At 45.5% G+C, this 15,640-nt stretch overlaps 1 protein-coding gene across 4 annotated transcripts in view; it reads left to right on the plus strand.

Annotated features, from left to right (window-relative positions):
- Positions 1–15,640, plus strand: part of DSN1 (DSN1 component of MIS12 kinetochore complex) — a 293,642-nt gene that overhangs the window by 216,639 nt on the left and 61,363 nt on the right. For all 4 annotated transcript variants that reach the window (XM_078681111.1, XM_078681103.1, XM_078681094.1 and 1 more), the window contains one exon: positions 5,826–5,913. In XM_078681111.1, the coding sequence (XP_078537237.1) occupies positions 5,826–5,913 (88 nt within the window). The remainder of the gene's footprint in view (positions 1–5,825; positions 5,914–15,640) is intronic.

The raw sequence follows: 15,640 nt of genomic DNA on the forward strand, positions 1-15,640 counted from the left end.
GTGAGGGAGTATATCCTGCTGCAAGGAAGCGTGGAACCTGGTATCATATCTATCCTGCAGTCGAATGGACGGTGTGGAGGAAGGGTATTAGCCCCTTTCTTGTCGAACACCGCCGCCAGGTAAAGGTATACCGATGGAACTCCATCTTGTGTGGTCATGCTGGTTCCTGTCAAGGCTAAGTTATGAGCCTGCACAGTGCGCATACTTGAGGAATCAGTAGACGTATAACAAGTGGTAGTAGGAAGAATCCAGAACCAGAATACCGGATGCCCAGTTTATTTGTGGGTTGTGGCGCACCAGCCATGGCAAGCCTAAAATACCCCTAAACTGGGGGGCATCGATGACGTCAAAGGTAATAGTTTCAACGTGGCTGTTCGTGAACATCATGCACTGGTCCTCGGTTTGGTGCCAAATAGGACCTGAGGTGAGGTCAGTACCGTCTACTGCTTTTACGGTTTCAGGTTTGGGTTTGTTCACTATGGCTATGACCAACTTCTCCATATACAGGGTATCGATAAAGTTGCCAGTAGCTCCTGAGTTACCTGCCATGCCTGCTCTGTTGCGGCTCGTAGCACCACCTCTACGCCCAGATTGTGGTTGCCACTGAAGAAGGCAGGGGTCGTGGTTTTACTGAAAGAAGAACCCAGTAGTTAGACCCCGCTACCTACTGGGTTTCCCCGTTTCCCGGCTTGTCCAGCTTGGAGACAAGTAAAGCAAACGGCCTTCTTCCTCTAGCTTGGGTGGGCCTTACAGGGCAGTCCCGGATGAAATGTCCGTTCTTTCCGCAATAGAGACATTGGTTCTGTCTCCTTCTTTTCTCTCGTTCTTCGTTGGTGAGAGGACCTCTTATACCGCCTATTTGCATAGGTTCGGGTACATCTCCAGGAGGGGTAGGCTCCTCTTTGGTCTTCTCTTTTATTGACAGGAACCGGTTGTCGCCTCCTTTGCTCCTCTCATTCCTTCGTTCTTGTACTCTGTAGTTTACCTTGACCACCAGATCGATAAAAGGTCCTATCTCATCCGGTGGATCGAACATCTGGGAAATCAGGTCCTTTAGGTCGTCGTGCAATCCCTTGTAGAACACAGATATCGGTTTGGTCTCGGGCCAGCGAGCTTCGATGACAAGCCTGTTGAAGGTTGTGATATAAAGAAGCAGGTCGGTGTTGCCTTGTTTCAAATTAAGCAGTTAATTTGCTGCCGCTTGGACAAAGGTGTGACGGGCGAACATGCGCCGCAGAGCTTCCTTGAACATTGGCAGGTTGTACAGCATGGGGTCGTCATTGTCCACCAGAGAGATGGACCACTGTGCGGCATCGCCACCCATGTAAGAGAGGTTAAAAGCCACCTTGGAAGCCTCATCCGGAAAGGCAGTAGCCCTAGCCATGAAGTGCAGATGACACTGATGGAGGAAGACGCTGTACGTACTGCTATCGCCATAAAAGCGTTTGGGTGGGGCTAGTTGTACAGGATGGGGAGCTATAACGTGGATGGCGTTTTCTGGGGGCGTGGTGGAAGAGGCGCCCTCATAGGTGAAGATGGGAGGTCGTAGCAGCCCCTCCTGCCTAACCCTAGAAGATGGAGTGGGACCCGAGGGGCTAGTAACTCCTGCCGCTACCTGGCCCTGTAAGGTCGTCATGTCCGGACGCAAACTGAGGTTTTCTGCCTGTATGTTGGCAAGCATAGCTGCTATGTCTTGCAGTGTTATTTCGGGATCGCTCATGTCATCTGGGCGAGATATGTAACTTAGGCTTCGTATTCTGTCAGGTTCCCCACAAGTACCTGTTTCTTGTGGAGAGTTCTCGCAGAGACGACACGAGCTATCGCCTCCACACCCACCCCACCCCACCCTACCCTACTCTGGATAAGGAACAAACCAGGATAAGGATGGGAGTGAGGATGGCAGCCAATAATTAAGGATCAGGATGGTGTTGGGTAGGTAGTAGTGGGCCTCCCTCTGCTTGGATAGACCTTGGGCACCAGCTGGACAGGAAGACAAGGGAACACAGGTTACCAACAATCCACTAACCCGGCAACCACTCACATACATACACTCATATGGGAAACAGCTTACCTCCTATTAAGCCTTAGAAGCTTGCTACCATCAAAAGAAAAAGAAACTGATAGTTATAAGCGCGCCTGCGCTATATGCCAAAGAAACCCAGAAGCGCTCCTGCGCTATGTACAATAGGTAGTCATGAAGTGCTCATGTGCTGCAAGTCAAGAAACCCAGATGCGCTCCTGCGCTATGCACAAAAGAACAATCAAGCACTCCTGCGCTAAGTACAAAATATAAGCAAGCGCTCCTGCGCTACAGTACAAGGAAACCATAACAAAAGCGCTCCTGCGCTAATACCAAGGAAAATCCATAAGCGCTCCTGCGCTAAGCACCAAAGAAAATCCCAAAGGCGCTCCTGTATATAAGTATGTAACAATCCAAAAAGCGCTCCTGCGCCAAATGCCCTAGCGTTCTTTCGCTTGTACCTGTAGAAGCACGGAGTTCAGGCGAGATAGAACCCAGAAGCAGAGTGGCACTCCTGCGCTGCTTGGGAAACTGCGGCTGAAGCGGGAAACAGGTCACTGAGGAAAGCGCTCCTGCGCGGTCGGGAACGGGTCTCGGCAACGAGGAATCTGGAAACAGGAAACAGGCAGAAGGTAGTATACGAAGCGCCCTAACCGTGGGAAGCCGCATCTGATAAGCGGTCTTCCCCGGAAGCGCTGATGACGCAACAGTACTTCCGGCCATAGGCTGAACCGCTACCGTGCCGAGGCCGGAAGTGAGGAAAGCTGCGTCCCACGCGAGTGAAGGCACACACACACACTGGCAACAGGTAAGCGTGAGGGGGGGGGGGACCCAGGAACCATGACAAGAACACATAGGCTTTTATTGGGCTTCAGGCAGGCAGAACATCACCCTGACGCGTTTTGGCCATTGGGTGTGGCCTTGATCTCAGGTGAGGCAAATTGCAGTGGGTCAAAATCGCATATCATTGGTCAAAGAGGTCACGTGACATGATTTTACAGTACTGCTCCCGGAATGCACTTGTACAGTCTCTGCGGGCTGTGGTAGATATACTCTTTTGGCTCAATCGCTTTCTTCAACCAACAGCTCGCAATATATACATGTCTCGATGTTTGAGGACCGTGATGTTGTTAGTATCCTGCTCTGTGACATCTTGTCCCACAGTCCTGACAAGGGGCATTGTTATTCAGGCTGTCAGGTGTGCTAAATATAGCGGTTACCCTTGTAGTGTTGGATGCCTCTCAATGTGCTGCCAAAAGGATATCTTGCTGTCCTCGCACTTCCAACACTAGTGAGTTCCAATTGGCCAGAGGAGACGTCACTCCTCTTGCAAAATTCCAGGGATAGTCCTTTTTTGTAGCAAAATTGCGTCCGGGACATGATCCCTATTTAAATCCAGCAAAATTTCTCCAACAAAATCCCTGCAGGGCAGCTTTGCAGCAACAGGCATGGAGAGTCCTGTCATGTAGCACTTCCACGTAAAAGAAAAGCGAAGCCCAACTGAAGAACACACAGGCTTTTATTGTGCTTCTGGCAGGCAGAACATCACCCTGGCGCGTTTCGGCCACTGGGTGTGGCCTTGTCAGTGGTGAGACAAATCACAATGGGTCAAAATCTCATATCATTGGTCCCAGTGATCATGTGACATGTTAAACTACTGCTCCCAGAATGCACCTGTACAGTATATATGTGTGTGTGTATGTATGTATGTATGTATGTATATATATATATATATATATATATATATATATATATATATATATATATATATATATATATATATATATGCATTATTAGATAGATTGTTAAGTATGGGTTATGTACTTTTTCCTATTGCAGTTTTAGTAAATAAGAATTACAAACGTGTCTTCCTCTTTTACGTTTTGATTTGTATTTTTTATTCAAGGACAATTACTGCAAAAATGTGCTGCTAGCTATTCTGATTCAAACATGTGAATCTATGAAAGTTCCAATACTGAAGTAAGAAAATAAGTTACTTACCTGTAACTATAGTTCTCCAGTATTGGAATCTTTCATAGATTCACATGCGACACACCCTCCTCCTCTGAGAAGCTCACCTTTAAGACTTTTACGGATATGCTTATTGCACTGGTGCTATGGAAATCTGAAGGCCAGAGGTTCTCTCAGGAGTGTTTTAGAGGGTAGGGTGTTCTGATTGGCTAAAGCCTAGATTTGGTCTCTTTTACAAAAAAGCTATACATATGTTACAAAACTGAAATGGGCAGGCCTGTTTTTCTAGTTAATGCTAACTTTGCATTGCTCTTTTAATATACCGGGGACTCCCATCTCGACGATGGGGAATGGTTCAAGCATGTGAATCTATGAAAGATTCTAATACTGGAGAACTATAGTTACAGGTAAGTAACTTATTTTCTTCCTGGGACTACTCTCACTGGTCTTTCAATTAGTGGAAGAAAAATCCCTCCCCAATCCCAGGTAATTGTCTGTGCTCTGGGAGCAGTTTCCACACCTAATTCAGGCCAAGTACTGACTGTTAATTTGCTGGAGAGCTAATGCAAATTAGCTCCTGCATCCTTAGGCAGAGAAAACGTAGCTTTCGAAAAGATCTAATTTCAATATATTTAATAAACAACCAACTTCAAGGCTTGACTGGATTTTTATTATATATAAAAAGAAGTCTTTGAATGGAGTCTGCGGCTGGTACAGGTCAAATGTTAAAAAGTGTTTAATCTGTATTCTGACTTTTCTGATGTGCCAGCTACTGCTTGATCAGTGACAATATCGTTTTGGGCCTAGTCACTGGGGGAACATGCCATTTCTGATATATCATACATGTTTGACTCTTAAATATTATTCACCCTACCTTGTGGGCTGCAAGGTGTGCTTAGGGGGTGACTGCTTTAATAGTTAAAATCAGGTTTTCTGACCTGTCAAAAGTCTGTGCTGCAGGATTCAAGCTGCTGCTGTTAGGTACACTGGGTAGGCCTGCTCCAGTCCGCAATTCTGCCCCATATACTATGGCATTTTCTCATGGTTATATGTGCCAATCAGGTTTTAAGTCAATTGTGACATATTTTAGCAGTTTTAAGTCAATTGTGACATATTTTAGCAGTTAGAGCACATACTCTGCGCACTGGATAGCAGTGTCCCAGTATTAGAGATCAAGGTTACCAGCAGATGAGGTCCCAGAAAAAAAGAAAAGCAGGGTGTGACAACCTAAACAAGGATCACTTTGCAACACAAAGCTTAGGTGTGGCAGTAGTTAAGTTCATCCAAACTAAACTCACTGTACATAAAGTTATCACTATGGTACCCTATAGGTTCTTCAAGTCAACATGCCCACCTGAAGTGTCTATCATAGGTAGAGGTTCACATCAGTGGCATATTTTCAGGACATGCATGCAATGAATTGCAATTTAACACATTTTAATATTGTGTATACCGAGTTCAGATCCTGCCCACCGTGTCTTATGTTTTACACCCCATCTCAATATGTTTTAATCTGGAAATAATGATTGTACAAGTTAACACAACTCTTTAATAACAAAAGGCCCCTGGTTGTTCCCACATTTAATGCAGGTGACTACATCTGCCGCGTAACGAGTTTATAACTTGATCTGTCTACCTGGTAATTTAGTTTGTGTGCAATGTATGGTTTCGATTTGGATTTAGGAGAAGACCCAACGCACTGTATTTTGTCAGATATGGGGTGGCGGTCACTTTCAAAGCACTTTTGATCAGTTAAGTGTAGGTACTGCCTATAAAATGTGTATGATGCACATATTTACCATTTCTAAAGCAATGCACTGTATTCTCTCTGTAGATTGATGAGCTGCAGCAGGCTGTCTCCATAGTGCACTCGTTTATGGAAGACAATTCCCAGTATTTAAAGAGCATTTCGGCAGAACTTGGTAAGGGACACCTACCTGTTTCTTTTCAATTAAATTCATAAGACTAGAAAAATTTAGATAGGCAATGTATGTGTCTGTCCTAATGACACGTTTCTGGATGCCTACAGATCACAAATGCAGAGCTGCATCATACAGAGAATAGTCCACTTTCTTCTGATGAATAGTTTGCCAACGGTTCTGAAAATCAGATAAATTAATGTTTGTCATGTTTGAGTACAGAATTTCAAATGAGGTGTTCAAAGTTGGTGAAAGTTTATTTTTTATTTATTGTAAAATGTAGGACAAGATCATTCCAGTAGATCACCCAGTTTACCCATTGTCACATGATAGTGCATCCCTGCCATAGCGAAAGACCTACAGACTCTTACGGTCACAAAGATGGTAAACGGGCCTACACATAGTATAGCATACTTATGTGCTCACGCTCTCTGCCCCTTCATATCCTGAAGAGATAAAATAGGTAGGGGTTGAGTAAGAGCCTCAGAATCCTTCTTAACGTGCAATAGAAGCATTGATTGTTTACTTACATGTAGCAAAGTAATTTAGCCAGTATTGGGGTATCTTTCATAGATTCACATGCCTGAATCATCCTCCGTTGCCGAGTTGGGAGTCCCACGGTATATGAAAAAGCAGTACCAAAAGTAAATTACAGTAGTAGGCCCTATGAGAAGGCCTGAGGCCTAGATTGTAGTAGCCTATCTACCTCATTATGCTAAAAAGACCAAAGTCTTTGCTCCAACCAATCCGCTTACAGCACCCTCTAGAACCCTCTCTGCAGAGTCAGTTCTCCTCAGATTTTCACCGCACCTCGTGTGGAAGGGAGTCTCCCTGAGTCTTGACTCAGTTTTTCTCTAAGCTTTAGGATGTCTGACAAGAAGGCCTTGTTTAGACCTTGCAGAACATGCGAGAAAAAAAGGGTCCATGTTGATGACCAACATAAGGACTGCATTTATTGCCTTTATCCTAAACATGAGGCAAAAAAGTGTAAGATCCGCCGCACCTTCCCTTCTAAGACTCTATGGGATAGGGAGGCCAGAGTTCTTTTATGGGTAAAATCCTCTTCTACTGATGATGACAGAGTCTCTACCTCCAGTAAGACAGCCTCGTTGACGAAGAAGCACTCGTCGTAAAGGAAGCCCTCGTCGACAAAGTCATCTACGGTACCGTCGATGACCATCTCGTCGACGAAGAAGAAAGGCCCGTCGACGATGAGCCCGACGATGACATCGACGAGGACGTCGAGTCCATCGACGGCGGTCCCGTCGACGTCTATTCCATCGACGACGAATCCTTCGTCGTCGACGATTAACCTGTCGTCGACGACTGTGACACCATTATCACCGGTGTCCTCAAGACCAGTAGATACTGCTTCAGTTAAGCCTTCAACTGCAAAACAGGCTTTTTCTACCCCACTTTCTTCAAAGACCTTTCAATTGGTATCATACCAGAGACAGCAAGGATCTTACATCTAGCCACTTATGCCCTCTCATCTCCTAGAGACTTATGCTGATGACTAAGAGGAGGATTTTGAGGATGATGGCAATGAGGGAGCTTTTGGAATAGCTCACCATCCCTCAGAATTAAATATTAAATGCCAGAAGGATAATGAAGAAGAGGATACTTATTCCGGGCATTACTATCAGGAGGACATTGTAGTGCCTCACCATACAGAATACCGGTGGCGGTCTCAGGTTTCGGATGCCAGTCATTTACCACCAAGCCTCATCCAAGATTTACAGGCTATGCTGGCAGACTATGAGCAACGTTTTCCACCTCAACAGGTCGTGCCTTCAGCCCAACCTGCTGTTCCCGTTCCTCAACCTGAGGTTCCACCGCCCAGGTCTCCAATCACGGAAACTCCGCAACCTGCTTTGCCTACACAGACCCCGGACACTTCTTCGGAGAAAGAAGTAGAGGAAGGAGAGTTGCCTAATAATCCTCCGTCGGATCCGTGGGATGACTGTTATTCCCATTCCGTCTCCACCAACCCCACAACCCTCAGACTCACCGCCTGAAGACATAGGGGATTCCATAATCTCATGCAGATTTCAGTTGCCGGTGACAGTGGAACAGTCAGAATGTTTTCTTCATGATTTTAAAGAGGAAACTAGGAAGGTGTCGAGCCATTCCTACTATAGATTATATCTGGAAGGAAGGTGTCAAAGTGATGAAGGACCCTGCTTCTGCGCCAGCCGTGTTACCAAGGATTGATAAAAAATATCGCGCTCCTCTCACTAGTCCTGCATGCCTCATTGGACACCCGCGGCCGGATTCGGTCATCTTGCAGGCCGTGCAACAAACATTGAAAAATCCGGCCACCCCCATCACTACACCACCGGATAAGGAGGGGCGTCGTTTGGACCTTATTGGTAAAAAATGTTCTACCATGGCGGCTGCTTCGATCAGAGCTGCAAATTCTTTGGCGATTATAGGGCGCTATGATCTCCAAATGTGGTCCGAGATGGCTGCTATGATTAATCTAATCCCAGAGGATAAAAGGCAAGAGACACGCAAGATCTTAATGGAGGGGGAATGCGCAGCTGCAGAAACCATCAACTGCGCTTTGGATATCGCAATTACAAACTTTAGACAGCTGGCAGGAGCTGCAGTTCTCAGACGACAGGGCTGACTAAAGGCTACCACCTTTAGGCCCGAAGTCCAACTAAAGATCCTGGACATGGCTTATGACAGAGAGTCTCTGTTTGGGAAACACATAGACGAGGCTCTCCAGGCAATCAAGACGGATACTGACACCGCTAGATCTCTAGGTTCATTGCAGTATAAGAGAGGATCTTTTAGAGGTGCTAGAGGACGTGGATACTCCTCTAGAGGAAACTACTACCAACAAGGCAGACAATATCCGCCTCAGTACCGACAAAATTATCAGTCTTCTTATCGCCAGTCCGGAACAGCTAGTTTCTCTCGCCAAGGTGGACAAAGGCGCACAAACAATCAGGGGCGAGACACTCACAGAAAACAGTGAGATCAGATGGGCGACAACCTTATTTCCTTCCCTCCCTGTGGGCGCGAAGATATCTGCATTTCAAGAACAGTGACAGCGGATTACATCCGATCAGTGGGTACTGGACTTAGTTCAGCATGGTCACACCCTGGAGTTTGTCACCAAACCTCCAATATCTCCGCCATTCGGTCCCCCTCCCCCTCGTCTTCACTTATTGTTCAAGGAAGTTCATTCAATGCTCCTCAAGAACGCTATAGAAAAAGTTCCAGTACATCAGAGGCGGACAAGCTTCTATTCCCATTTTTTTCCTCATAAAAAAGAAATCGGGGGAATGGCGGCCGATCCTGGACCTGCGCAGTCTCAACAAATATCTCAAGAAGCAGGGTTTCCACATGGTCACTCTTTCGGAAAAGTTCCAGTACATCCGAGGCGGACAAGCTTCTATTCCCATTTTTTCCTCATAAAAAAGTAATCAGGGGAATGGCGGCTGATCCTGGACCTGCGCAGTCTCAACAAATATCTCAAGAAGCAGGGTTTCCACATGGTCACTCTTTCGGAAGTTTTAAATTGCCTCAACAAGGGAGATTTTATGGCTTCTTTGGACATGGAAGACGCATACTTTCACATCCCAATTCATCCAAAACATCGAAAGTATCTCTGTTTCACTGTGGCTGGCGCCCATTATCAGTTCAAAACACTCCCATTTGGCCTCAAGTCGGCTCCAAGGATTTTTACAAAGTGTCTGGCCCCGGTAGCGGCAGCACTACGCTCATCAGGGATCCAGGTTTTCCCATACTTGGACGACTGGCTAGTCAAAGGTCCGTTAAAATTCAGGGTGCAGAACGACATAAGTGTGTCGCAATCTCTTTGCATCCCTAGGCTTCCGAGCCAAACACAGCACCGAGACCGCCCTCATCGCAGCAACAGACGACATTCGAACTCTACTGGACAACGGAGAAACAGCTGCCCTCATCCTACTTGACATCTCCGCAGCCTTCGACACAGTCTGTCATAGCACCCTTATACAACGCCTCAGCAACGTCGGAATACAAGGAAAAGCATTGGACTGGATCATCTCTTTCCTCGCCGGAAGAACCCAGAGAGTCCGCCTCCCCCCTTTTAGATCAGAGGCCACCGAAGTCATCTGCGGCGTACCACAAGGATCATCACTCAGTCCCACTCTCTTCAACGTATACATGAGTCCCCTCGCATCCATCGCGTGCCAACACAACCTCAACATCATCTCCTACGCAGACGACACCCAACTGATCATTTTCCTCACCAAAGACCCAAACACCGCCAAAACCAACCTACACGAAGGGATGAAAGAAGTAGCCGAGTGGATGAAGAACAGCCGTTTAAAACTGAACTCGGACAAAACGGAAGTCCTCATCTTAGGATCATCCCCCTCCGCCTGGGGCGACTCATGGTGGCCACCGGCCCTGGGAAACGCACCCATACCAACGGACCACGCACGCAACCTGGGCTTCATCCTGGACTCCTCCCTCTCGATGACCAGACAAATCAACGCCGTCTCATCATCATGCTTCAACATCCTACGTATGCTCAAAAAAATCTTCCGTTGGATCCCCACCGAAACAAGAAAGACGGTCACCCATGCACTGGTCACAAGCCCACTGGACTACGGAAACACCCTTTACGCCGGAACCACAGCCAAACTACAGAAAAAACTCCAACGCATCCAAAACGGCTCAGCCAGGCTCATCCTAGACATCCCCCGCCAAGCTCACATCTCCGGGCACCTGAGAGACCTCCACTGGCTCCCCGTCAACAAGAGAATAACGTTCCGTCTCCTCACACAAAGCCCTCTACGAACTAGGACCCGAATACCTCAACACGCGCCTGTCCTTTTACACCCCCTCCCGCCAACTACGTTCGACCAATCAAGCCCTCGCCGCAATTCCACGCATCCAAAGATCCACCATGGGAGGAAGATCCTTCTCCTACTTAGCGGCCAAGACCTGGAATTCTCTCCCCACCTACCTCCGCCTTACACAGAACCACCTCTCCTTCAGAAAACAACTAAAAACTTGGATATTCGATGAGTAAAGTACCCCCCCCTCCCTCAAGCGCCTTGAGACCCTCTGGGTGAGTAGTGCGCTATACAAATTTTAAACTTGAACTTAGGTCTCACTGTCAATGAAAAGAAGTCTTAATTGGTTCCAAGAAGGATCCTGCTTTTCCTAGGAGCTTGTCTGGACACGATACAGTGCAAGGCATTCTTGTCTCAAGAAAGGCAGCTCCGTCTACAGATATTGGCCAAAGTTATCCAAAAGAAAGTCACTTTCTGTTCGCCTCTTCGCTTCACTTCTGGGAATGTGTTCATCAGCCATAAACCTCATTCCGCTGGCACATCTCAAGATGTGGCCTCTACAGGAGGAGTTACATCTTTAATGGCAACAAGCGACAGGCTCTTTCGAGGACATTATCAAAGTCACCCCACGCATGGTGGATGCTCTTCAATGGTGGACACAACTACACAATCTAAGTCAAGGACTCACATTCTTGCAAACTCCTCCAGACTTTGTCCTGACGACGGATGCATCCATGGAGGGTTGGGGAGGCCATCTCCAAGACTTGCAGGTGCAAGGCAAATGGTCTCAGAAACACAAGAAATGCCACATCAACAGTCTAGAGTTGAGAGCCACTTCCTATCTCTACAAGCGTTCCTCCCCAGAATCGCAGGGTCTTCAGTCCTTGTCCGAACGGACAATACCACCAGCATGTTTTATGTAAACAAGCAGAGAGGGACAAGGTCAGCTACACTATCAAAAGAGGCTCAAGAGCTATGGGAATGGCTAATGCTTCACAACATAACTCTCAAGGCGGAGCATGTCAGAGGTCTGCACAATACCCTGGCAGACAAACTAAGCAGATCCTTGTCGGATTGCCACGAGTTGGAGCTGGACAACACGCAATTGATCAAGGTGTTTCAGACTTGGGGCAAACCAACGTTAGACTTATTTGTGACCAAGCAGAACAAGAAATGCCGGTATTACGCCAGCAGATATCCTCGACAGGGATCAAGAGGGAATGCCCTGTCCATGCGATGGTCAGGAATCTATGCTTACACCTTTCCTCCGATCCCACTGATTCTGCGAGTGTTGCCCAAGATGAAATTGGAGAGTTGCCATCTCCTTCTAATTGCTCCCAGATGGCCTCGTCAATATTGGTTTCAGGAGCTCATGTTGCTGTCACAGGAGCCTCCGATCAGACTTCCTCCGGCTCCAACACTACTGTCACGATACTTCACCTAGACCCTCAATCTCTGAAATTGCACGCATGGCTCCTAACTTCTTAGAATTTCAACACCTACAAATTCCTCAAGACTGCCGGTACATCTTCAAGAAAGCACGAGCCCAGAGCACGTTGAAGACTTATCGTCTCAAATGGAAGCATTTCTGCTCCTGGTGTACTTCAAACGCTTTACACCCTATTGAAGCTCAAACGGAAAAAATTCTGCCTTATCTTTTGCATTTGGCTGGCTCTGGTCTTTCTTTCTCGTCCATAAAAGTCCATTTAGCGGCTTTATCCAGGTTCAGGAAGGTGGCGGACACTCCATCACTATGCTCTTCATTGCTAATAAAACAATTCATGAGTGGTCTTTTCCGGACTTATCCTCCAGTTAAACCTTCAACACCAGAATGGGAACTCAACACGGTCCTCTCACAGCTGATGAAGCATCCGTTCGATCTGATCCACAAAGCCGACCTCAAATTCCTAACATGGAAGGTCCTCCTACTTTTAGCCCTCACTTCTGCCAGGAGAATAGGAGAAATTCAGGCTTCCACTATCAAAGTACCTTTCTTACAATTTTCTCAAGAGTATGTCACTCTTCGAACAAATCCAACTTTCATACCCAAAGTGCCTTCTCAGTTTCATCTGAATGAACCAGTGAAATTGCAGGTTTTCTTTCCAAATCCTACAACCCCGGCGGAAAGAACACTACATTCTTTGGACATTAAACGATGTTTAAAGTTTTATCTTCAAAGAACAAAAAACTTCAGGAAGTCAGATCAGCTATTCGTGGCTTATGGCCAAACTACACTGGGGAAAGCGGTCACTAAAGCCACGATTTCCAGATGGATAGCCTCTGCGATCCATTTCTGCCATGTTAAGGCTAACTGACCACTACAAAAGACTGTAAGCTTTCACTCTACAAGGGCTGTAGCAGCGTCCACAGCATTGTTTGCAGGAGTGACGCTAGAGAACATTTGTCGTGCTGCGACATGGAAAAATGTCCACACATGTCCACACATTTACAAGACATTACTGCCTACAATCAGCAAACCAAGAGGATGCGGCAGTTGGTCAAGCGGTTTTACGTCACCTGTTTCCATAAGAACATACTCAAGTAACAATGTTTGGTTCATTTTATGACTGTATACTATTCAGTATTTTGTTGATATAAAAGAAGTGCATGTATTGCAGATTGCTTGTTTATGTTATGCTAATATTCCTTGCCTGTGGAATACTATATGACTACTCTTTTGAATGTAGTCATGTTTTATTAGTAGATCATTTACTTTGCAATTGTTGGTTGTTCAATATAAGTTTATGGGGGTGCACCAACATAAGTCTCCCACCATCCGCAACTGACTTTTGCCTGGCTTACTGCTTGCTTTTCTGATTCAGGCATGTGAATCTATGAAAGATACCCCAATACTGGATAAGAAAACAAGTTACTTACCTGTAACTTCAGCTATCCAGGATTGGTATCTTTCATAGATTCACATGCACCCACCATCCTCCCCGGAGAGTCAGTTCTCTAGTTTTGGGATACTCATTCCCACTTGTGCTAACGAAAATCTGAGGAGAACTGGCTCTGCAGAAAGGGTTCTAGAGGGTGCTGTAAGCTGATTGGTTGGAGCAAAGACTTTGGTCTTTTTAGCATAATGAGGTAGATGGGCTACTACAATATAGTCCTCAGGCCTTCTCATAGGGCCTACTACTGTAATTTACTTTTGGTACTGCTTTTTTATACGGCGACGGGGGATGATTCAGGCATGTGAATTTATGAAAGATACCAATACTGGATAACTGAAGTTACAGGCAAGTAACTTGTTCTCATTTTGACTATGGACTCGAAGCAGACACACTTTGACAAGTGTGTTTTGTGTTCCAATGTCGCATACAAATCTTTCAGACTTAAAGCAGTTGTGGATTTTTCTTGGGAAGTGCAATGTCCCAGATCAAAAAAATATAATGGATTTTAATACTTTGATTTTCACCACCACTAACCTGCCCAAACCCGATTTCATGATTTTGGCTGGTTTCCTAAGGTCATCTGGTTGAGAACTCTATTGTGAGAATGAGAAAAAGGGCATTGGATTGAGGTTTGTATCAGTGAAAACGGACGTAGCCTTTTGATGGAGCTTCTTAATTAAAATAAAAGTTAGTACACAGATAACATTGAATTTCTTTATGATTTATATTTTGTGAATACGTTCAAAAACAGGCCTTTATAGTACTGTAATTACCAAGCTCATCATTGGGCAAAGATCAAATGTGCTGCTGACGAAATTGGTATTGTACACTGGAATAAACACGTCCGGTCCTGCTAATCGAACCAATTTAAGTACACAAAGAAGATGGTTCTCCTTATAAATCATAGAATTACTCCATACAATGTGTTGATAAAATAGCAATTCTTCTCTTTCAGCTTTTGTATATTTTTTGCTTTCTTCACTTGGGCAAAAAATTCCTCCAGAAGCTGGAGGTATAGTGGAATAAATACATAGGCCCTCATTAATATTGCATTGGTAATTCCAACTAGGTAATTTCACACTCCGAAATACTGATACAGTTGGGATTAGTAATTCCAGGATAGACAGTTACCAGGCCATCACAAATTCTTAACTTGTAAATGGATGATAAATTCCGGAATGTATTCTTCTAATAAGAATCCTTCATTCCAGGCCCTTTTTCAGCTACAAATTTTGCCAGGCTTTTACTGATGAAATTTAGATTTTTTTCAGGGTTTTCATGGTGAAATGTCTAGAAGGAAAAAAAGTGAGTAATGTTTTGCCCACACAACTCATAAACCTGATTCACCAGCTAATGCCTGCTACTGGTCATATTGCATTTAGCCACTAATAATAATGACGGTCATTGTTGGTTCACACAAAGTAACTATTAATTTAAGACTTGTTGGTGGCTTTTTTTTTTTTCTCCTCATTTTCTACCCTGGTTGTTCCGTTAAAGTCTGAAGAGAGTGACACACTGCCTCAGTAAACTGGATAGCAAGGCTTATTGTAAAGGTAGCCTCCGCCAATCAGTGATGTCGAAGCCTCCAAGACCTTCGTACAGAGACCATAGGGGAGCCACTTTGCTGAGCATGTGTACCCACGATCAGGGCACTACCTGATATGTCTGGGTATGCCAGAAAAGGAAAAGAAAGCAAAGGCAGCATAGTCATTGGACAGGGGGGGACCCCATCCGACATCTCACTGTTGGGTCTACTTCAAAAGGTACCAAAAGGATCTTTTATTTTGGTTGCCCGATCTCATTAGGTCTAGCCTCGAAACCTGCAATACTGACGTCCGCCAATCAAGAAAGGAGGGTGGTATAGAGTCCTTCCACTTTTTGCAGATTTCTTTCCTGGCCAGGAGGATGGTATAGAAAAGAAGATGTTTGGCAGGACCCATGACACCATCCATCACACCAAATATTGCAAGTACGGGATTTATCGTAATTTGGCGCCCGAGAGAAGTCGACAATAGACTACTTATTGAGTCCCAAAAG

The sequence above is a fragment of the Lissotriton helveticus genome, chromosome 1_1, assembly GCF_964261635.1.
Source record: "Lissotriton helveticus chromosome 1_1, aLisHel1.1, whole genome shotgun sequence".
NCBI lineage: Eukaryota > Metazoa > Chordata > Amphibia > Caudata > Salamandridae > Lissotriton > Lissotriton helveticus.